The sequence below is a fragment of the Podarcis muralis genome, chromosome 1 (genome assembly GCF_964188315.1).
Source record: "Podarcis muralis chromosome 1, rPodMur119.hap1.1, whole genome shotgun sequence".
Taxonomy (NCBI): domain Eukaryota; kingdom Metazoa; phylum Chordata; class Lepidosauria; order Squamata; family Lacertidae; genus Podarcis; species Podarcis muralis.
This window is the reverse complement of record NC_135655.1, coordinates 2,521,312-2,544,509: the sequence shown is the minus strand read 5'-3', so window position 1 is coordinate 2,544,509 and position 23,198 is coordinate 2,521,312. Positions and strand designations below refer to the sequence as shown.

The following is a 23,198-nucleotide window of genomic DNA, read 5'->3' as shown; positions in this document are numbered from 1 at the left end:
GACAGTGGACCGGCCCCCTGCTGAAAAAGTTTGCTCACCCCTGCCCTAACCACTATACACCACGCTGCCTCTACACAGTAGCATGGACCAGAAACAGATTGGTCCCTATCAATTTGTTCCCCTCTGCTTTTGAGTGATGGCTCAGTAACCCTGTCAGCTCTGCCGTGGCATATTCTCAAACCTCTGGGCAGGGTCTGCGCATACCGCCAGGCAGACTTTGCTGGATGTGCTTCTCGCCGGACGCCATGCGCTAGAGGAGCAATGCCCCATTGCCCTCTCAGCTGCCTTGGAGTCTTAGACAATTACCGCCGGCGTTAATAAAAGACCCAGCCTTGGGGATCAGGAGACACTGCAGAGCGTCACCGGCTGCAATATGCTGCCATTTTGCAAAGCGGCTAGTTCCCAGGCACCTTGCGCTCATCACACACATCCTCTGGAAGTCAGAACCAGGGGTGAGGATGGGAGCCGAGTGTGGCGATCACACAGGGTCCCCGGATGTTTCACCGTCTATTGATCCCTGTGCCACCACTTTATTTCTCTTTTTTTTAATAATAATATTTATTAATTTTCCAACAAATTGAACACAACACTACAAAAAACCAAAAAAGAAAAAACATACAATAATACAATAAAATAATAATAATAAAAAAGAAGAAGAAGAAAAACTGCAAAACATTAACATACAACTAACAAAACAAAACAAAAACCATTTAAAACACAATCCAATTTCAATATTTTATCCTTCTTTCACTAATTTCCACGACCTCCTCACACCTCCCTTTTTGTATTCCACTTCTATTGATTGTTTCAGCAATTCCTTTCCATCTTTTTCTATTTTCTATCCTATAATTGTCTTAACACACTCTAACCTTATTTTTCCCTTTAATGCTCTAATAATCTATTTATACTTAATTCCTTATAACATTTCTACTAAAGCCATATAACTTCATTCCAACATTTTTCTAACATTCATTAATTTTACAGTATTTCTGTAAATAGTCTTTAAACTTTTTCCAGTCTTCTTCCACCGACTCTTCTCCCTGGTCTCAGATTCTGCCAGTCATTTCCACCAATTCCATGTAGTCCATCAACTTCATCTGCCAGTATCCAGAGGCACCTCCCCCGAAGTCCACCACTTTATTTCTCGCTGCCACCACCCAGGCCCTACCTGGGACAATACTGAGTCCAGTCAGGGTTAAGTTGGAACATAAGGTAAAGGTAAAGGCACCCCTGACCATTAGGTCCAGTTGTGGCTGACTCTGGGGTTGCAGCGCTCATCTCGCTTTATTGGCCAAGGGAGCCGGCATACAGCTTCCAGGTCATGTGGCCGGCATGACAAAGCCGCTTCTGGTGAACCAGAGCATCGCACGGAAATGCCGTTTACCTTCCCACTGGAGCGGTACCTATTTATCTACTTGCACTTTGACGTGCTTTCGAACTGCTAGGTTGGCAGGGGCAGGGACCGAGCAACGGGAGCTCACCCCATTGCAGGGATTTGAACCGCTGACCTTCTGATCGACAAGTCCTAGGCTCTGTGGTTTAACCCACAGCGCCACCCACATCCCATCTGTCCTATATCCTTTCCCTAATTCTTCGAAGGGTGTAATAATTCTTTTCCCACATTTTTTAACTCCTTCTTCCTTTATCATCCTTCTTGGTGGTGACCTCGAACCCTGACCGACTTGGTCCTCTTTCCACAGCATCTCCCTCAATCAAGCTCTTGGTGGACGACCCCATCGTGGTCAATCCTGGAGAGGCCATCACCTTGGTGTGTGTCACAACAGGCGGGGAGCCCCTCCCCACCCTCACCTGGGTCCGGTCGGTGGGAGCTCTGCCCGAGAAGACGGTCCTGAAGGGGGGGACGCTGACCATCCCAGCCATCACCTCCGACGACGACGGCACCTACAGCTGCATCGCCAACAACAACGTCGGGAACCCAGCAAAGAAGTCCACCAACATCATCGTCCGAGGTAAGAGCCGCCGGCCACCTTCTGTGGCAAGGAGAGTGGGGTCTTCTTTGCCTGCGCTGTTTTGAATTGGTGTGAGATCTGGGTTTCCGTGCCTCTGATGGAGGCGGTTCAAATCCCGGTGGACTGCGCAACTCTTTAGGGTTGAAACATTTGGTGGAAGACCCATGGAATGGCGTTGGAACTGGGCTTACTGGCTGGAAGGTGCAGATTCATGCAGAGTGCATCTGTGTGGGGCTACTCTTGAGGTGGGTCCAGCTGGTGCAGAACTTGGAGGCTTGATGGTCTCTGGGGGCAAAATGCCACAGGATATGGCCCCTTTGTAGCATAGGTGTCAACTTTTCCCTTTTCTTGCGAGGAATCCTATTCGGAATAAGGGAATTTCCCTTTAAAAAAGGGAAACGTTGACAGCTATGCTTTGTACGCTGTTGGGAGCCGCCCAGAGTGGCTGGGAAAACCCATCCAGATGGGTGGGGTATAAATAATAAAATTATTCTTATTCTTATTCTTAGCACTGGCTGCCCCTCTGTTGCTGGGCTCCAAGGTTTGGGTAGTTACGTATGTAGAAGGCCTTATGTTTATTTATTTGTTCTGGGGTGGTTTTTTTAGAGTATTTGTGCCCCGCTGTTCAACTATAAGGGCTCCCAGAGGGACTTACAAACAGGCAAAATAAGGCAATAATAATAATAATAATAATAATTTATTATTTATACCCTGCCCATCTGGCTGGGTTTCCCCAGCCACTCTGGGCAGCTCCCAACATGTCACATATTAAAAACTTCCCTGAACAGGGCTGCCTTTAGATGTCTTCTGAATGTCAGGTAGTTGTTTATCTCTTTGACATCTGGTGGGAGGGCGTTCCACAGGGTGGGTGCCACTACCGAGAAGGCCCTCTGCCTGGTTCCCTGTAACTTGGCTTCTCCCAGGGAGGGAACTGCCAGAAGGTCCTTGGAACTGGACCTCAGTGTCCGGGCAGAACGATGGAGATGGAGACGCTCCTTCAGGTACACCTGCAGGCTTACAATGATCATAATTAGGGCTTTCCTTCAGCCGGAACTCTCTGGGACTCAGTTCCTGCCCCTCTCAGGGGGGGGGGGGGCGTCATTGCCATTATAAGAGAACAAGGGAGGTGTTCATGGAGAGTTCCAGCACCTCTTTTCCTAGAAAAATAGCACTTATGGTGGTGGTGGTGGTGGTAGTAGTAGTAGTAGTAAGCTGAAGGCATGGCACACAAGGGAATAGGGACAGGTAGAGAGGAGGAAAATAAAAATCGGACCTCCGGCATCAATTTCTAAACAGTTCTTTTTTTAAAAAAAGATATTTATTATAGTTTAACAGATACAGAAAAAAAGAAAAACACACAATAAAAGGTTACAAAGTTACAAAAGTGAATAAAAAAGAAAAAATACATTAAAAAAACACACCCACAGTACACCAAAACATTAAAAAAAGAAAAAACAAAAACATTTATCTTTCATTTACTTATTTCCTTGACTTCCTCACACCTCCCTTTTTTGTATTCTAGTTCAATTAGTTGTTTCAGCAAGTCCTTTCCCTCTTTCTCAAATTTAGTTCCATAATTTGTCTTAACACGATTTAACTTTGCATTTTACTCCTTTACCCATTATCAATCTATGCTTACTTAATTCTTTATAACATTTCTGCTAAAGCCATATGACTTCTTTCCAGCATCCTTCTAACATTCATTAATTTTACAGTATTTCTGTAAATATACTTTAATTTTTTTCCAATCTTCTTCCACCGAAATTTCTAAACAGTTCTTATTCTGACCAGCTGGGACAATCTGGGGCAGGAGGTGGCTGGTGGAGCAGGGCCTCCAGCAAAGCTGATGAAGTGAGCCTTCTCCTTATTATCTATCCCACCAAGACAGTCTGATGGAATGTGTTTATACACGGGACAAAAGATTCCTGCATTGCAGGGGGTTGGACTTGATTCCATGATTCCATGTTTGTGTGTTTATATCTGTCCTATCTGAGGACCAGGTAACCGGAGAAAACAGCTGATTGATTTCTTCTTCTCCTTGTTGTTGTTGTTTAGTCGTTTAGTCATGTTCGACTCTTCGTGACCCCCTGGGCCAGAGCATGCCAGGCCCTCCTGTCTTCCACTGCCTCCCGCAGTTTGGTCAGACTCATGTTTGTAGCTTCGAGAACACTGTCCCACCATCTCGTCCTCTGTCGTCCCCTTCTCCTTGTGCCCTCCATCTTTCCCAACACCAGAGTCTTTTCCAGGGAGTCTTCTCTTCTCATGAGGTGGCCAAAGTCTTGGAGCCTCAGCTTCACGATCTTTCCTTCCAGGGAGCACTCAGGGCTGATTTCCTTAAGAATGGATCGGTTGGATCTTCTTGCAGTCCATGGGACTCTCAAGAGTCTCCTCCAGCACCAGAATTCAAAAGCATCCATTCTTCGGCGATCAGCCTTCTTTATGGTCCAGCTCTCACTTCCATACATCACTACTGGGAAAACCAGAGCTTTTGCTATACGGACCTTTGTCGGCAAGGTGATGTCTCTGCTTTTTAAGATGCTGTCTAGGTTTGTCATTGCTTTTCTCCCAAGAAGCAGGCGTCCTTTAATTTCGTGTTTTTTAACTTCTCCTTGGGGGTCTCCCCAAATACCCGAGGCCTTCTCCACAGAGCAGGGCTTTGAATGTGGCTCCCCTTGTTCTGTGGCGCCGCATCACAGCATCCGGAGATCACAGGTGCTTTCCGGAAACAGCTGAAGACATTTTTTTTTTTTTTTTGCTTCAAACAAGCTTTCTCATTGGGATGAAAAGGTCTCTGTCTGAGGAGTTCATTTTCTACAGTTTCCTGACCTAACTTCAGTTATTTTTAGTGCCGTTCTTTCGAAACAACAACTATTTTTAGCATGGCACACATGTAGAAGGTAATTCAGGAAGAAATAGTTGTGCTATTTTTAAAGCTGTCTTTGCATTGGGGACAGATGTCAGCTCCTGCATGTTGACGGAGGAGACAGGCCATTGCCCCAGAGTTCTGCTAGCGCCCAGGATGGTCCTAGAGGACAACTGCTGCCTCTCCAACCAAGCTTCACACTTGGCATTTCATCTAGGGTTGCCATTCCTCCTCTTTTTCCAGGACGTGTCCTCTTTTTCAGGGGTAAAATTTCTGTCCAGGCAGATTTTTTGAATTTGCCAAAATGTCCAGGGTTACGGGAGCGGGCTACTTTTTATGTTGCCTACTCAGTGCTAGGCAACCAAGTGCAAAACATATACAGTGGTCCCTCGGGTTACATACGCTTCAGGTTACATACGCTTCAGGTTACAGACTCCGCTAACCCAGAAACAGTACCTCGGGTTAAGAACTTTGCTTCAGGATGAGAACAGCAGCAGCGGGAGGCCCCATTAGCTAAAGTGGTACCTCAGGTTAAGAACAGTTTCAGATTAAGAACTGACCTCCAGAACGAATTAAGTTCTTAACCCAAGGTACCACTGTACATACTGTGTGGGTTTTGCATGATGCAGGAAAGGATCAGGTTCTCGGTTTTGTATATTTTCTTCTTCTTTGGCAATCCCCCATAGCCGAGTAAAATTGTCTTCCATAAACACAGTTTTAACAGTGAGTCTGTAAGTGAGTGGAGGCCAATTCTGGATCTACACGTCCTTCTTTTATGACCACTGGGTGGTGACCCCACTGAGCGCGGTAATCCAGTCAGGGAAAAGGGAGGCAGACTATGTTTAGGGCACCTTTCCCAGCCCCTCCCCCTTTTCGGGGCGAGCAGAGTGGATCCTAAAAAGGGCGGCTCAGTCATGGATACAGCTGCTGAGCTGCTCAACTGCCTCGTTCCTTGAGTCAGAGCGACTGAATCTGTATCCACCGGCCATGTTCCAATTCATGACTAGGGAGAGACAGTGTGGTGTAGTGGTTAAGAGCAGTGGACTCGTAATCTGGTGAACCGGGTTCGCTTCCCTGCTCCTCCACATGCAGCTGCTGGGTGACCTTGGGCCAGTCACTCTTCTCTGAAGTCTCTCAGCCCCACTCACCTCACAGAGTGTTTGTTGTGGGGAAGGAAGGGAAAGGAGAATGTTAGCCTCTTTGAGACTCCTTCAGGTAGTGATAAAGCGGGATATCAAATCCAAACTCTTCTTCTTCTTTTTCTAGGGGCTTCTAGATTTCATTGTCCTGCCCCAGTTACCATTTGCCAATCACTTTTGGGGTTTGGGATGGGTTTTTGGAAGAAGCCTGTGCGTGGATTTGTTTTATGTGTGTAGATCAGGGCATGCTGACCAATGCACAGTCTTTGCAGTATGGCTCTGTTCCGATGGCATGAAGTAATCATGACGACCAGTAGATTCTTATCTGCTGCAGCCTTCATCTGCCTTCACAGCCGTTGTAACATGCCACTTGTCATCTTCCTGTTCTGCCATTGAGGACTTCTTGGATCATTCATTGTCTAGCTCTTCCCCTTTGACCTTACCACCTTGGTTGACCCAGCTGGGGGTACAAGACTCCCAAAGCCTTCACTTACAAGGGTCATAGGGACGTGCAAGCCCAGTTGCCACGGCCAGGTGGTGATCCAGCAAGCTGACTATCATGCATGGCTCAAAAGCTGTGGTTGGGCTTGGTGGGTCACAGTCTGCACAGGGGCACAACTGCTAAAGGGGGGTTCATTCTCAGAATCCCCTTGCAGTCTGGACATGCATGAGAGAAGTCCATAGCTCCTTAGCAGAATATCTACCTTGTATGCAGAAGGTCCCAGATTCAACCTCCGGTGGTATCTCCAGGTAGGACCGGGAAGGACCCTGGTCTGAACACCTGGAGAGCCTCTGCAAGTCAGTGTGGACAATGCTAAGCTAGAGGGACCTTTGGTCTGGATCAGAATAAGGAATCTTCCTATGCTCCTGTGCTCCTCTGCTGCTTGGTCTTCTCCATCCAGCGTCCAGGTCTGTCTTCTGTTGTTTCTCTATCTCTCAGTTCTTGGCTCTGGTCATTTACTGCCTTGGTGTTTTGTTCCCTTCACAGCGCACCATTACAGAGTCAAGGTGCTTTGCGTGGCGAGTTCCTGCCTCCCCCCAGTAGGAATAAAGACACGTGACACCATTATTTTAGGTTAATGGGCAAAAATTGGCCACAACTTTATAGGTTACAGGTGATGAGTGGGATTGGCTTAGGCATAGGTCCTAACCGACTATCCGGCTTCAGCCTGTTAGCCTGAAGTCCGGGAAGGGTTAACCACCAGTAGGGGGAGTCCTGCTGATGCACATCAACTGGGAACTCCCCCGGGGTTACTGATTGGGGGTGTGCTTTAGGCCCTCACCTCCATAGGCTTCAGACAGGGCCACGCCCCCCGGAATCCTTTATCGGACTACCCTTCAATATCCGGGGGAAGTGATGGCGCGTCCTCCCCCCCCCCAATCCATCTACATAGCAATACCCATACCAATGCGGCCAAAGAGGGAGATCCCCGGCGGTGCTTGCCTTAAATGGAGCAGGCCACACCCCCTGGGCCAGCCGATTGGCTGGCCAGGAGATGATGCGGATGAGGGTTCCCCTAATCACGCGGAGGCTGGAAGCCAGCCCCTGCACGCATGTTGGGGACGTGAAGCCCGCAACACCACCTCCTCCTGAGGTCGGAAGTGTCTTTGTGCAGTGCCTTGTTGAACTTTGGAACTCGCTCCCACAGGAGGCAGCCAAGACCACCACCCTAGATGCTTTTGAAAGAAACACATCCATGGACCATCAGAGGCTACTAGCCATGACTGACTCCACAGTCAGAGGCAGCAGTGCTTCTCAACACCAGTCGCTGGAGACCATGGGAGGGGAGAGGGCTCTTGCCCCCGGATCCTGCTTGCTGGTTTCCTATTGGGGCATCTGGTTGGCCACAGTGAGAGCAGGATGCTGGACCAGTGGAACATTGGCCTGATCCAGAATGCCCATCTCGAGTTCTTATGTTCTGAAGACTATGCACAAGTGAGAAAACACACAGGGACTTCCTGAATTTTGAGTGGTGGGTACATCTCACTCAGGGTCCTTTGTGTATCCTAGATTTCCCTCCCTTGTGTTCTCCCACTATAATTGCAGAGGTCCAGATTGGCAATAGATCTTGCTGGCAAACAGAGAGATGGAGAGCGGGGATGTCAGCCTCTGTGATATAGTGGATTTTGTGGGTATGTGATGCGCCATCCATCAGTTTGCTTCAGGTGTTTTGTAAAGACATATCTTTATTTCCAGGTTTTCCCTGGCCCATAAGATCGGAGCCGTTTATCACCGAATTCCTATTTTTATCATACTTTTTTTAAAAGAAAAGAAAGCATCTTTGTTTTTGTGATACTGCTTTCTCGACTTCATGTTGTATTTCTGTTTTTAAACAGTAGGTGGTTCGGATAAAGAAAGAGGGTGTTAGACTTATACAATCATGGAAGCTCTGAGCTCATATTCCCCTCCCCCCTTTTTTTAAATGATATTTTATTAGAAGTTTAATAGTTACAAAAAAGGGGGGGAAAGAAAGACAATAAAAAGTTACAACACATTAAAAATAAAAATAAAAACAGAAAACAATACAGCAAAACAATAAGAAAAACAAAAACATTTAAAAACACATCCAGTATTTCCGTATCTCTACCTTTCATTTACTTGTTTCATCGACCTCCTCACACCTCCCTTTTTTGTATTCCAGTTCAATTAGCTATTTCAGCAAATCCTTTCCATCTTTCTCAATTTTTGTTCTATAATATATCTTAACACAATCTGACCTTAAATTTTACACTTTGGCCCATTAGCAATCTATTTTTACTTAGTTCTTTATAACATTTCTGCTAAAACCATGTAGCTTCATTCTAGCATCCTTCTAACATTCATTAATTTTACAGTATTTCTGTAAATATACTTTGAATTTTTTCCAATCGTCTTCCACCAACTCTTCTCCCTGGTCTCAGATTCTGCCAGTCATTTCCACCAATTCCATGTAGTCCATCAGCTTCATCTGCCATTCTTCCCGGGTAGGTAGATCTTGTGTCTTCCAGTGCTTTGCGATGAGTATTCTTGCTGCTGTTGTAGCATACATAAAAAAAGTTCTATCCTTCTTTGGCACCAATTGGCCGACTATGCCCAGGAGAAAGGCCTCTGGTTTCTTCAGGAAGGTATATTTAAATACCTTTTTTATTTCATTATAAATCGTCTCCCAGAAGTTCTTAATCCTTGGGCATGTCCACCAAAGGTGAAAGAATGTACCTTCAGTCTCCTTACATTTCCAGCATTTATTATCAGGCAAATGGTAAATTTTTGCAAGCTTGACTGGTGTTATGTTATTCATGAGGACAAGATGACAAGGGAGCCATCACAGCACTCCGAGGGCCTCCAATAAAGGACAGGACCCAAAAATTTAATGTGTGAAGAGGTGGCTGATCAGGGAAGCAAGGGACATACAATGGCAAGGGAGTGGGTGGCCTCAATCCGACAGAAAAACTGGTGTCTGGACGTCAAAAGAAATGGCAAATCGCATTTGATGGGTGGGAATGCAGTAAAAATTGGTGGGGAGATGGCTGAAGCATTTCTTTACTGCCAGGCCTTTGGTTTTTAATTATCTGGGCCCTCCTCCTGTGGGTGGGATGCTTTCATCCTGCCTTTTAAAAACATGAATGTGTTTCAGATTTTTTTTTATATACTGCTTTTAATGCAGGTGTTCCATATTTATTGCTGTAAGTTGCTTTGAATTACAGTGGTACCTTGGTTCTCAAATGGCTTGGTACTCAAACAACTTGGAACCCAAACACTGCAAACCCGGAAGTAAGTGTTCCAGGTTTGCGAATGTTTTTCAGAAGACAAATGTAATGGTTCTTGGGGTTGCTCATGCGTAAGTTGCCACCACTCCTGGCTAGGTTACCTGGTTGAACCCTTTCTGTCTGGACAGCCTCAAGTTTCGTGGCTGTCTCAGTCGCTGGCAGAATCCGTCAGTGGGCGTTTCTTGAACCTTTTCCAGCATAAAAGCTCTTTGACGCCAAGTCTCCTCCTACTCTCCCTGCGCGGAAGTCTTCTGCGCAGGGAGGGTGTGGGCAGCGGAGTACCTGTACTCTCTCCACTGGTCTCCGGCGAGGAGTCCTGGAGCCTCCTCTCCGATTCCCCCATCTGCCCCCCTTCTCCACTGGTGTTACGCTGATTTCCTTCCCCCGCAGATGGGCTGCCTCTCTCCCTACTGGGACCCTCTCCGGCATCCCTCTGGAGCCTTCCCTCCGCCTCTAGCTCCGATGGCAGTTCCCTGACAACAAACGTGCTCCGTTTTGAGCGTTACGCTTCTGTTTTGAGTGCCATGCTTCTGTTTTGAGTGTTACGCTGAGGTCTGTCTGTTTTTGCTATTTATTTTGCGTTTTTGTAGCTCTTTTTTGTTTTGTTTTTGTGACTGTGTGGAACCCAGTTCAGCTACTGATTGATGGATTCTGTGACTGCAGTACATTGTTTATTGCTTTCATTTTATGGATCCATAAATAGTAAAATCCATGTTCAATTGCTGTTTTAGGGGTTGTTGTTTTTAAGTCTGGAATGGATTAATCCGTTTTGCATTACTTTCTATGGGAAAGCACACCTTGGTTTTGGAAAGCTTTGGTTTTGGAACGGACTTCCAGAAGGGATTAAGTCTGAGAACCAAGGTACCACTGTACTTATGCAAATTAAGAAAAAGGCGACCGATAAGTTGTTGCTTTTTTAGAATCACAGAATTGTAGGGATCCCAAGGGTCATCTAGTACAATGCACAGAGGACTGGGGGCGGGAATCTAGCCTCTGTTTAAAAACCTCCAATGAAGGACACTGACAAACTGGAACGTGTCCAGAGGAGGGCAACCAAAATGGTCAAAGTCCTGGAAACGATGCCTTATGAGGAACGGCTAAGGGAGCTGGGCATGTTTAGCCTGGAGAAGAGGAGGTTAAGGGGTGATATGATAGCCATGTTCAAATATATAAAAGGATGTCCTATAGAGGAGGGAGAAAGGTTGTTTTCTGCTGCTCCAGAGAAGCGGACACGGAGCAATGGATCCAAACTACAAGAAAGAAGATTCCACCTAAACATTAGGAAGAACTTCCTGACAGTAAGAGCTGTTCGACAGTGGAATTTGCTGCCAAGGAGTGTGTTGGAGTCTCCGTCTTTGGAGGTCTTTAAGCAGAGGCTTGACAACCATATGTCAGGAGTGCTCTGATGGTGTTTCCTGCTTGGCAGGGGGTTGGACTCGATGGCCCTTGTGGTCTCTTCCAACTCTATGATTCTATGATTCTAAGGAGACTCCATCACTTTCTGGAGGAATCTGTTGCACTGTCAAACAGCTCAGGGTGTGTCTCTTTGTGTGTGTGGTTAGGACACCTCCATTCTTCCATTAGAATAAGTTTTCTCAAAAGTAGGGGTGGGAGGGAAATTTGATTCCATTTGTGTTTAAAGATGAGACTTCCCAATTTGCAACTCAAAATAATACCAATAACTCTTGTGGCGAGCCGGTTGCTTTGTGTTGGCTGCTTAGCACCAACGTGGCACATTAATCTGCCCAAACCGAGTAGTTCATATAAACCGTGTTTTCTCTCTTGCTTTCTGTAATCCAATAGGGCAATAACACTAGAACACAGCCTCGTTCGCAATGGGGGCTTTTAATAAGAACCAGAGATTAATCATAATAGCCTCAGAGGGCTTTTGCGGTGTCAGAGAAATCCTGCTGTGATTATTTCATGGGGGTCGTAACCTCTGTTTGCACTTTATTACCCAGAAAACTATGGACTCCTCAGGATGACAAGTTATATAGTGTGTGGCTCACGGCGGCACTGGGTGTGTGTGTGTGTGGAGGTGTCACAAGGTAGACAGTTGGTAAATTTTAAAATTGAGCGATTTGGATCTGCAGTAAAATGGTGCAGCGTGGAAAGTTCCTGTTCAGTGTTCACCTGCTATGACCTCCTTCTGGGCTATTCCATCCCATCATCCTAGTTACCCTAACTCCCCATCAGCCAATCAAAATTCTGGGCTCAATGAGCATGCTCAGTCCTCTGTTTGCAGGAGGTAAAAACAGTGGTACCTTGGTTCTCAAACTTAATCCGTTCCGGGAACCCGTTCCAAAACCAAAACGTTCCAAAACCAAGGCGTACTTTTCCATAGAAAGTAATGCAAAACAGATTAATCCGTTCCAGACTTTTAAAAACAACCCCTAAAACAGCAATTTAGCATGAATTTTACTATCTAACGAGACCACTGATCCATAAAATGAAAGCAATAATCAATGTACTGTACTATAAAATAAATAAGACAGTATTGTAGATGATAAAAATTGAAACACCTTTTTTTCTTTACCTGTACTGATGATAGTCATTGTTTGGATGGGGGGGGGGGTTATCCATTTCCGCAGTCACAAAATCAGTCAATCAGTAGCTGAACAGCGTTCCACACTGTCACAAAAACAAATGAACTGAAAAAGCCTCAAAAACGCAAAATAAATAGCAATAACAAAAGTGCCAAACTTAATCCATTCCGGAAGTCCGTTTGACTTCCGAAATGTTCAAAAACCAAGGCGCAGCTTCTGATTGGTGCAGGCGCCCCAGAAACAATAGCCGACAGCCTCATCGGACGTTCAGCTTCCAAAAAGCGTTTGAAAACTGGAACACTTACTTCTGCATTTTTGGTGTTTGGGAACCAAGGCATTTGAGAACCAAGGTACCACTGTGCCATAAATATTGTTCATGCTAAGGCGGAGACACTGTTAAATTGAATCTGTGGGAGATGGCTGGTCCTTCATAGCAAGTGAGCCATGGCTTAAAACCACTCTCCCCTCTCTGAAAAAAGCCAGATTTTTGCCTAAAATGGAATACCCCAATAATGGGCACTTTCATTCAAGATTCATAGGCAGACTGTTGATATTTTCATTGCTACCATCTTCTCAGCTGCAGTTCAACGACTGTTACAGACAAGTGTTGCATGTGCTCCTTCATTCATAGGCAGCTTGCAGTCACACTGCATCATGTGTTTATAGTCTTATTTCAAAGTAATTGTGAATATTATTATTAGCAATAATAACCGTTTCCCCAACCTGATGCCATCCAGGCAGTTCGGACTACAACTCCCATGAACCCTAGTCAGCAGTTCAGGACATCTGCCGGGGGCCAGGCTGCAGGGGGCTAGTGGATGCCATCAAAAGCAACAAAACCCATAATGCAGTGTGAAATTCATTTAAAGTTTTGATGGTTTGTTTGTTAAATTTATGGGACGCTTTTTCTTGCCCAACGCACCTCAAAATGAAACGCAATCAAACATCTCCTTCAACATTTCTTGCCGCGTCGTGTAATACTGCAAGGCCCATGATGCAGTGAAAGTGTGAAGGGAGAATGCACAAGAGTGTTGAAAATGAGAATTGTCGCACTGCAGGCAGGAACAGCCAAGACCAGTGGAGTAGATCTTTGTAGTGTTTTCCATGGAAATGCATAACTTTGCACCGGGAAAATCAATTTTTGTTGTTTAGTCGTGTCCGACTCTTCGTGACCCCCTGGACCAGAGCACGCCAGGCACTCCTGTCTTCCACTGCCTCCCTCATGCGGGTAGCTTCGAGAACACTGTCCAACCATCTCATCCTCTGTCGTCCCCTTCTCCTTCTGCCCTCCATCTTTCCCAACATCAGGGTCTTTTCCAGGGAGTCTTCTCTTCTCATGAGGTGGCCAAAGTACTGGAACCTCAGCTGCACAATCTGTCCTTCCAGTGAGCACTCAGGGCTGATTTCCTTCATAATGGAGAGGTTGGATCTTCTTGCAGTCCATGGGACTCTCCAGAGTCTCCTCCAGCACCAGAATTCAAAAGCATCCATTCTTCGGCGATCAGCCTTCTTTATGGTCCAGCTCTCAATCTAGAGGTGCCATTTCTCCTGGGGGGGGGGGTCTCACATATCCCCCTTTTTTAAAAAAAGATATTTATTGAAATTTTCAAAATATTACAAAATGAAAAAAGAAAAAGAAAAAATACAAAATAAAAATAGTTAAAAAACAATTCCATCCTTCCATCACTTATCTTTCATTTGCTTGTTTCCCAGACCTCCTCACACCTCCCTTTTTGTATTCCAATTTAACTTGTTAGTTCAGCAAATCCTTTCCCTCTTTGTTTATCCTAGTCTTTAATCTTAAAATATTGTAACATTGAATCTTTACCTATTAATAATCCATTTTTTCATATTCCTTATAGCATTATAGCTAAAAACCACTTAACTTTTTATCACATATCCCTAACCGGAAATGTAAACTGAGAAGAAACTGACTTGACATGTTGCTGTGTTTCGTTGGAGTGGGTTGGTATGTGTGTCTGTCTGTGTGTGTGTGTTTTAGCATTTCAGAACCGGCAAGGAAAGAGGTTAGCATCCAAGATTCTCTCAGAGATAGCAAAGAATATAAACCCTGACTCCCCTTGGATACAGATTTCATGAGTCATGGCATAATAAACCAAACCTTCTGCATATTTATTCATAGCAACTCAAGCCTGGGAGCCTCATGGGAGTGAACAAAATATAATTAAAATTCTATCTTGATTTTTTTTTTGAAATTAAAAAAACAACAAAAACCACACTCCTGCACTGCCTAATGAATTCCTCAAACGATCAGAAGCTGGGAGACGGAAATGGAAATGTCAGGGAGCTCGAGTGAACTCAGCTGCATTCCCAAAGCCTCCAACGCTGGCGAGAGAAAATACTTGTGATGGCCTGCCTCTCTCTCTGTTGCCTGAACCAGCCCTGCTCCAGAAGCTCAGGGAGCCCATCAGCGTTTGAAAGAAGCAGATTGGCCACTCGGAACTGTGAGCTTCCTTATGAAATAAAGAAATTTACAGCTCAAACAGTGAGCTTCCTTCCAACTGCATTTTGAGAACAGGGAAAGCGTCGGAAATAAGGGGAACGCGTACAAAATGGCTCTCCTTTCCTCCCTCCAATTCCCATTGCATTTTGCAAAGATGCGCACTGAGGATGTGGCCCAAAGCAGCTATTTGATTTCTGCAACATGTCCCCACATGTTGGACACACCATGTGGCTGAGATGTGGTGAGCTTCGCTTCGGACGTGGCATTGAAACATCTCCGCAGCGAACCCAGAAAATTCCCTTTGAGGGTTCAAGTTAAGAGGGCCAAGATTCCCAGTCAGCCGGGCTTCATTCAGCAGTGCAGAAATAACAATAATATTAATGATTGTTGTCGTTGTTTAGTCGTTTAGTCGTGTCCACCTCTTCGTGACCCCCTGGACCAGAGCACGCCAGGCCCTCCTGTCTTCCACTGCCTCCTGCAGTTTGGTCAGACTCATGCTGGTAACCTCGAGAACACTGTCCCACCATCTCGTCCTCTGTCGCCCCCTTCTCCTTGTGCCCTCCATCTTCCCCAACATCAGGGTCTTTTCCAGGGAGTCTTCTCTTCTCATGAGTGGCCAAAGTCTTGGAGCCTCAGCTTCAGGATCTGTCCTTCCAGTGAGCACTCAGGGCTGATTTCCTTCAGAATGGAGAGGTTGGATCTTCTTGCAGTCCATGGGACTCTCAAGAGTCTCCTCCGGCACCATAATTCAAAAGCATCAATTCTTCGGCGATCAGCCTTCTTGATGGTCCAGCTCTCACTTCCATACATCACTACTGGAAAAACCATGGCTTTAACTATACGGACCTTTGTCAGCAAGGTGATATCTCTGCTTTTTAAGATGCTGTCTAGGTTTGTCATTGCATATTAATGATAGTCAACTGCTTTCTGTCATCATCTTCCATCCCAGCTCATCTCTCTTCCAACCGCAGTCCTTGAAAACACTCAACCCAAGGCCATTTTTGCGGAGAGACCAGGGTTCAAATCTCTCACCGGGCTATGAAGCTCGCTTGGTGACCTTGGGGCAATCACAGGCTGGCCTACCTCACAGTTGGGGGAATTAAATGGGGAGGGGGAGAACCATCGATGCCACCTTGAGCCCTTGAAGGAAAAGGTGCAAAAATGAAAATGAATATCTGGGCCCGTGGCGCCCTGATTCTGCCAGGGTTAGCATGCCTTTGTTTTCCATCCACTGTGAGTGTCGTCCTCTGCCAGAGGAAAGGTGTGCAGAGTTGTCTGGACTGCAGTTGTGGGGCCATGGGGTGGGGTGTTCAGGAGTTCAGCCTGCACTCGAGTAGGACCCTGGCAGAGACACATGCCCGACTGGCATGTTCCCTCCCTCCTGGTCGATCGTTCAGGAGCTTCAGGAGCTTTCTTCTGCCCAAACATCACAGCGACCGATGCCAACAGACACCGGCCCACTTAGGGATCCGCAGAACTTGCGCAACTTGCGTGACAGACTTCAGCAACTCAGCATTTTGGCTAATCTACTTTATTTACATATAAACACACACAGAGCACTGCAACATGGCTCCCTCTCTCTCTAGCATCAGATACCAAAGATAAAAACAACAAAGGACAATAGTCCCACTTCACGGAACACAGGAACACAAACATCCCGTCTCCGTCACTTCCCACTCTGTGGAGTCAAAACATACACCATCATGTGAAAGACAAAACTCCCATGACTGCAATCACAGAGCAGGAATTCTAACAGCGAGCATCCCAGGGGGCGAGACACCATGGGGGTGGAGGAGCCACCCATGGCAGGTTGCTTCCTGGGCGACGGGGGGGGGGCACGCTGCCTTGCCAGCAGCCTTCCTCCCTTCCCTCTTCCTTTTGACAGCTTGCCCCCCCCAGGAAACAGCGCAGGAGCAGGGGGCAATGGCGCGCCACCTGCCCACGACTCCCAAGCCTCCCCAGAACTGTCAAAATGAATAGGGAAGGGGGGAAGGTGGCACAGTTCCGCCCCTTCGCCCAACAGCTTGGGGTAGGCTTGTGAGTCACGTGCGGGCGACATGCCGAATGTCACCCCCCTTAGCAATGATACCTGGGGCAGACCGCCCCCTTCCTCTGCCCCTGGCTGCTCCATCCTTAAGAGGAAGCAGGCCCTTGAGTTGTGTCTCCTTTGTGCCAAGCTCTCATTTGGGCAGGGGAATGAAAAGGTTGGGAGGGAGGGCATGGGAGCTGCGCCGCATCTGTGGAAATGCAGCCTAATGCTCCAAAGCCTCTGTGGCTCATTTGGAAGGAGCGAGTCATTCATGTAGCAGCCCCATGTTTGCACTTAGGCAGGGAACGCCAGCAGGCAGCCCCAGCATTGGCAGAGTGGGCATTTTGGTGCCAGCTTTTTAATCTTCCGTGCTCAAGCAGTGGGGACCTTTCCTGTATTATTACAAGATTACTTTGTCCTGTTTTATATGCTCCAGGGTACCAGGTTCTCTGTAGGAAAACTATTCTCCCCATTTTGGGTTTCATAGAGATTTTTAAAGGGAGGGGGAGCTTTTAAGATTTTGTTCCTGTGAGTTGCAATTCTTTTTTCTTTCCTTCTTATTTCCCTGCAGACCCCCCAAAATACATTATGAAAACCTATACAATGGTGCCTTGGGTTGCATATGCTTCAGGTTACATATGCTTCAGGTTACAGACTCTGCTAACCCGGAAATAGTACCTTGGGTTAAGAGCTTTGCTTCAGGATGAGAACAGAAATCATGCAGCGGCGGCACAGCAGCGGCAGGAGGCCCCATTAGCTAAAGTGGTGCTTCAGGTTAAGAACAGTTTCAGGTTAAGAACAGACCTCCAGAACGAATTAAGTACGTAACCAGAGGTACCACTGTATCATACATACACCACAACGAATCACAGTACAGTCGTACCTTGGTTCTTGAACACCCTGGAACTCCCAAACGATGGAAAACCGGAAATGACTGTTCCAGTTTCCGAACGTTCTTCTGGAAGCCAAACGTACAATGGGGCTTCCGCGGCTTCTAATTGGCTGCAGGAGCTTTCTGCAGCCAATCAGAAGCCATGCTTTGGAAGGCAAACGTTTCGGAAGTCGAACGGACTTCTGGAACAGATTCCGCTCGACTTCAGAGGTACAACTGTATATACATCTGTAAAACACGTTCTTATTTAGTGATCCAGAAGTTAGTATAAACCATTGAAATGGGTATTTGGTTACCTGGAGAAATTTGTAAATTTAATGAAGCTCCATTCTTCTCCTGCAAAGGTATCTTGGTGCTCTTCTCCATATTTTTGGTTTTGGGGAGTTTGTTTTAAAAGGGATGTGTGTGCCTTTTAAGGGTCTGTCAGTGTGAGTTGCAATTCTTCCTGTCTCAGCTCACGTCTCCAAAACAGAAGTCTCAGAAGCCCAATGCAGATGTTAGCACCTGTTCCAGGGCTGGGGAGAAATGCGAGCGAAGAGGGATTCAGGGGCAAGAATTTATTTGCCATTTCAGCATACTGCTTGAGTCATCTGGAGCTAAATCAAGCCATGCCCCACCAGGAGGGACAATCTCCTTCTGCAGACAGCTAGATGCCTGTAATATGTGTTTGGGTCCATTCTCCTTCTGCTTGTTGATGTGGTGCTCAAACAGGCTCATTCATGTTCCCACATTTGCAGAGGATTCAATATCCTACCCCAACATTTGGCGCCCTCAAAGTGCATGTACCCCACAACTGTAAAGGAGTCCCCTCAATGTGCAGGTCTGGATTTAGACACTAGCAGAAGATACATTGCATAGTTATGATCCTTCCTGGCTCACGTGAGTGAGATCAGCAGTCTACAATTCTTTGCAGCTTAAACTCAGAAGCTAAGACTAGGTTGTTTTAAACTTCTAGAAACAATTATGCAGGATGCTTTAAGGCGGAGTGGATTTTCCTGGGATTAACCTTTTTTCTCCCCCTTAAAAGCAAAAATCACAGTTTTGTGAAGAAGTAAAAGTAGGATTTACTTACATAATCTAGGTCTTGAAGCAGCAATTGCAGTAGCAAAATGAAGGCAAGCTTATAACTATTATCTAAGTTACAAAAGCTCAAAACTTAAGTTCAAAAATGGCATCTGAGGTGCAGAGCTCAGACACGCTTGGAATCACGATGAAGAAAGAGGAGGCTGCTCAGAAAGGAAGGAAGTAGTGTTGCAGCTTCCTGCCAAGGCAGACAAAAGAAGTAATCGCACAGAATTCTTTCTAGCAAATTTTACAAGAAAGCTCGTCAACAGGTTTACTACATCTATCAGCCAATCACCCATTCCCACCACCCTTCTGAGTAATACCCCTCCCTCTCACTATATATAAAGGTCTGGTGACTTCTGTTTCAGTGTACAGTCATATCTCGGGATGAATACTCTTCAGCTTAAATATTTTCGGGTTGCGCTCTGCGGCAACCCAGAAGTAACGGAGCGCGTTACTTCCAGGTTTCACCGCTCGTGCATGCGCACTCAAAATGATGTTACGCGCATGCGCAGAAGCGGTGAAACACGCACGCGCAGATGCGCAATCGCGTCTTACGTTTGCATCAGGATGTGAACGGGGCTCCGGAACGGATCCCGTTCGCATCCAGAGGTACCACTGTATCTGAAGAAGTGTGCATGCACACGAAAGCTCATACCAATAACAAACTTAGTTGGTTTCTAAGGTGCTACTGGAAGGAATTTTTTTTATTTTGTTTCGGGGGAAAACTCTGTGAGCCTCAGTCCCTTCATGTGCCTATCAGGCAAAGCATGAATTGTTGATCTGACTGCAATAAGGTCATCTCAATAAACCTACTACAGCCAAGGTTCTTCAGTGGAATCCAAAGTAACAGAATTGTACTTCTACATGTGGCACATAGTTAAACTGGATGGCCACTAACCTAGATGTCTTTAAAAGAGGATTAGGCAAACTGATGGAGTAGTGGGCCATTGATGGCTCTTAGCCATGATGGCTTCAGACCCTATTTTGCGCTCTCCTCTTTCACCCTCATTAAAAGAGCCAGTGTGGTGTAGTGGTTAAGAGCAGTAGTCACGTAATCTGGGGAACCGGGTTTGCATCTCCACTCCTCCACATGCTTTTGATGCTTTTGAATTATGGTGCTGGAGAAGACTCTTGAGAGTCCCATGGACTGCAAGAAGATCCAACCTATCCATTCTGAAGGAAATCAGCCCTAAGTGCTCACTGGAAGGACAGATCCTGAAGCTGAGGCTCCAAGACTTTGGCCACCTCATGAGAAGAGAAGACTCCCTGGAAAAGACCCTGATGTTGGGAAAGATGGAGGGCACAAGGAGAAGGGGACGACAGAGGACGAGATGGTGGGACAGTGTTCTCGAAGCTATGAACATGAGCCTGACCAAACTGTGAGAGGCAGTGGAAGACAGGAGTGCCTGGCGTGCTCTGGTCCAGGGGGTCACGAAGAGTCGGACACGACTAAACGACTAAACAACAACAACAACAAAGTTATGATGGCTCTGTTCTGCTTCCACAGTTGGAAGCAGCAATGTTCTGAATATCAGTTGCTGGAAGCCACAGGAGGGGAGAAGGGTCTTGTGCCCAAAGAGAGCCGGTGTGGTGTAGTGGTTAAGAGTAGTAGTCTCGTAATCTGGGGAACCGGGTTCGTGTCTCCGCTCCTCCACATGCAGCTGCTGGGTGACCTTGGGTCAGTCACACTTCTTTGAAGTCTCTCAGCCCCACTCACCTCACAGAGTGTTTGTTGTGGGGGAGGAAGGGAAAGGAGAATGTTAGCCGCTTTGAGACTCCTTAAAGGGAGTGAAAGGCGGGATATCAAATCCAAACTCTTCTTCTTCTTCTTCTTCAAATGCTGCTTGCTGGTTCCACACAGACATTTGGTTGGCCACTGTGAGAACAGGATGCCGAGCTAAATGGACCATTACCCCCATCCAGCAGGCTCTTCCTACATTCTTTAGCGGTTCGCAAGTGGTTTAAAGTTTGTACTTTTGCCATGCTGAGCATCCCTCTCCCCATGAAACTTTACAAGCCCATGGATAAAAATGCAGAAGGGCAATGGCCACTCAGTTTAATCGCCTTGTGCATTTTACAGCCGGGAACCGAGGCCGGGGCTCTCTCCTTTGCCAGCAGCCAAGGCATTTCCTGGGTCGATTTTATAGGCAGCTCCACATTAAGATGTAGATAGCCTATTGATCATGGTTGTTGCAGCCGGATGCAGTAATGATTATTCCTAAATAATAGGTTAAAAGCTTTCCGTGCCACGAGGGCGCCTCTGAAGAGTTGGGGGGAAGAGGGTGCAAACAAGCTCTGAAGGAAGGCTGCAAACAGCAGTGGATCTCCAGGGCCTGAGGAATATTGGAAGCTGTCTTCTGCTAAGTCAGATCATAGAATCGTAGAGTTGGAAGGGACCCCGGGAATCAGTGCAGTGAAGGAATAGGCAAGAAGCAGGTGGGGGGAGCACCAGCCCGCCATGGTGCCCACCTGAGAGGTGCCAGAACTGTGCCCAGGTGCACTTCAGCTGCTGAGTGCCTCACTCCTGCAGAGAACCCACCTATGGCCCCCACCCCCACTGGAATCCTGCCAGACAAACAGTACATAATTAACTTGATCCCAGGCGGATGGAGACATCTGTAGCGCTACACTTGCAAAAGATCAAGTTCTCTTGCCGTTCTCCCCCTCTCCCCCCTCCTCTCTCCTCCCCCCCCCCTTTTTAAGAAAGAGGCATTTATAAAAATTAGAGGTACCAACCTGTGTAAATCCTTCAGCAGTATTTGCATTTAAATTGAAAATGTGAATGCATCTGGTCTCATAAGTGCCAAGTAATTACTTGATATTAAAAAGTTTTGAGATGCCCTGGTAGGATAATGCCTTGCTGCTTAATTGCACCGACACTTTTTGGAAGTTGGGGATTTGTTAAATGCTAAGGAGCGGAGGAGGAGCCCCACCAGGAGCAGAGCTGGCGTCTGGAAGGAGTGGAGCGCGGGGAGATGCCATTTGCAGAGCCAGACTGTGGCTCCATCCAGCTCAGTATCGCCCACACGGACTGGCAGCAACAACTCTCTGGGGATTCAGACGGGGGTCTCTATTGCAGTTAGGACTGTTCCACAATTGGAAGCAAGATTTCCGGAGCCTCCCTGTGTCCCAACCTCTGCCTCCCTTCCCTTTCCAATGGCAGTCCCCTGACAGTCTCGCCAGCTCCACAGATTCTCTTAATTTGTTTTGCCAGTCTGATTTAGATGGGGTAGCATCTGTGGGAGCTGTAGTTTGTTAAGGGCACTGCAGGTTTTTATGAGACCCTCCTTTTCCCCTCCCAAAACCACCAATCCCTTTTCCCAGGGAGCTCCTGCAATTGTAGCTTTGGCAGGGGGGAAATGAGAGTCTCCTAACAGCCACCAGCACCCTCAAGAAACTATAGTTCCCAGGATTCTTGGGAAAGCCATGTGTGCTTCAAAGCGGCACCGTAGTCCTTTAAATGCACGGTGTGAATGTGGCTTTGATCGCAAAGTGGGGGCGAGAGAGAGAAAAAAGACTCAGCAGAATTTTCTCGGGGGGGGGGGAAGAAACAGTCTTCTGAGAATTGTTGGCTCAGCTCTAGCCCAATTTGCTTCGTCTCGCAGGCCGGCTCCTTACCACGGTCGACGCCATGGGCTTTGCATGGTCAAACCCGTAAACATCCTCTGCAGAGGCCGACGTGAGCAGCCCTGGGTCCCTGGTGGGCGCTTCAGAGGCAGCTGACTTTGCCACAAGTATTCCAGCAAAGCCTGTTGACAGAAGGGAGCTGAAAGGCTCCCTTTGATGCCATTCATGTCCTGCTAAATGTGCATTTGCAAGATAGGGATGTTTGGGCAGATTAGAGGGATGCTTGGGGTGGAGGAAGGCCAGCAAAGCTACACCTCGAGAGGACATGGAGAAGTTGTCGCCAAGGCAGTTGCAACTTAATTTGTGCATTAGCAATGCAGTTGGTTGAGGCAGGGGAGAGGAGGGGCCGTGTTTGGCCACAGGGAGGGCTTAGGACATGTTTTGGAATTGCTTAAGAAGATGTTCTGGAGTAGGTGAGTCTGGCAGGTGAGGCGTTTCCTGAGTGTGGAGCAGTCAGCTGCTAAAATGGCCTCCCTTTTTTCTAATAGTGTCAAATCCTTTAAGGCAAACGCCCGTCCAAAGCCGCTTAAAATGATCAGGGAGGAAAGATGAAAGGAACAATTAAAGTAAAGCAGAAAGCTACAACTCAGCAGCGCTCCATATAGAATCAGAGAATTGTGGAGTTGGAGGTAAAAAAGGGAAAGGGAAAGGACCCCTGACTGTTAAGTCCAGTCACGGACAACTCTGGGGTTGTGCACTCATCTCGCTCTATAGGCCGAGGGAGCTGGTGTTTGTCTGCAGTTTTTCCAGGTCATGTGACCAGCATGACTAAGCCGCTTCTGGCGAACCAGAGCAGTGCATGGAAATGCCGTTTACCTTCCTGCTGGAGTGATACCTACAGTGGTATCTCGGG

General features: G+C 46.8%; 2 protein-coding genes across 3 annotated transcripts in view; both read left to right on the top strand.

The window, feature by feature from the left end:
• MIS18BP1 (MIS18 binding protein 1) overlaps positions 1–23,198 on the top strand; it is a 641,434-nt gene that overhangs the window by 112,264 nt on the left and 505,972 nt on the right. The window lies entirely within an intron of this gene.
• The window catches only part of MDGA2 (MAM domain containing glycosylphosphatidylinositol anchor 2), a 402,177-nt gene that overhangs the window by 242,390 nt on the left and 136,589 nt on the right, over positions 1–23,198 (top strand). For both annotated transcript variants that reach the window (XM_077925178.1, XM_028717480.2), the window contains exon 6: positions 1,701–1,970. In XM_077925178.1, the coding sequence (XP_077781304.1) occupies positions 1,701–1,970 (270 nt within the window). The remainder of the gene's footprint in view (positions 1–1,700; positions 1,971–23,198) is intronic.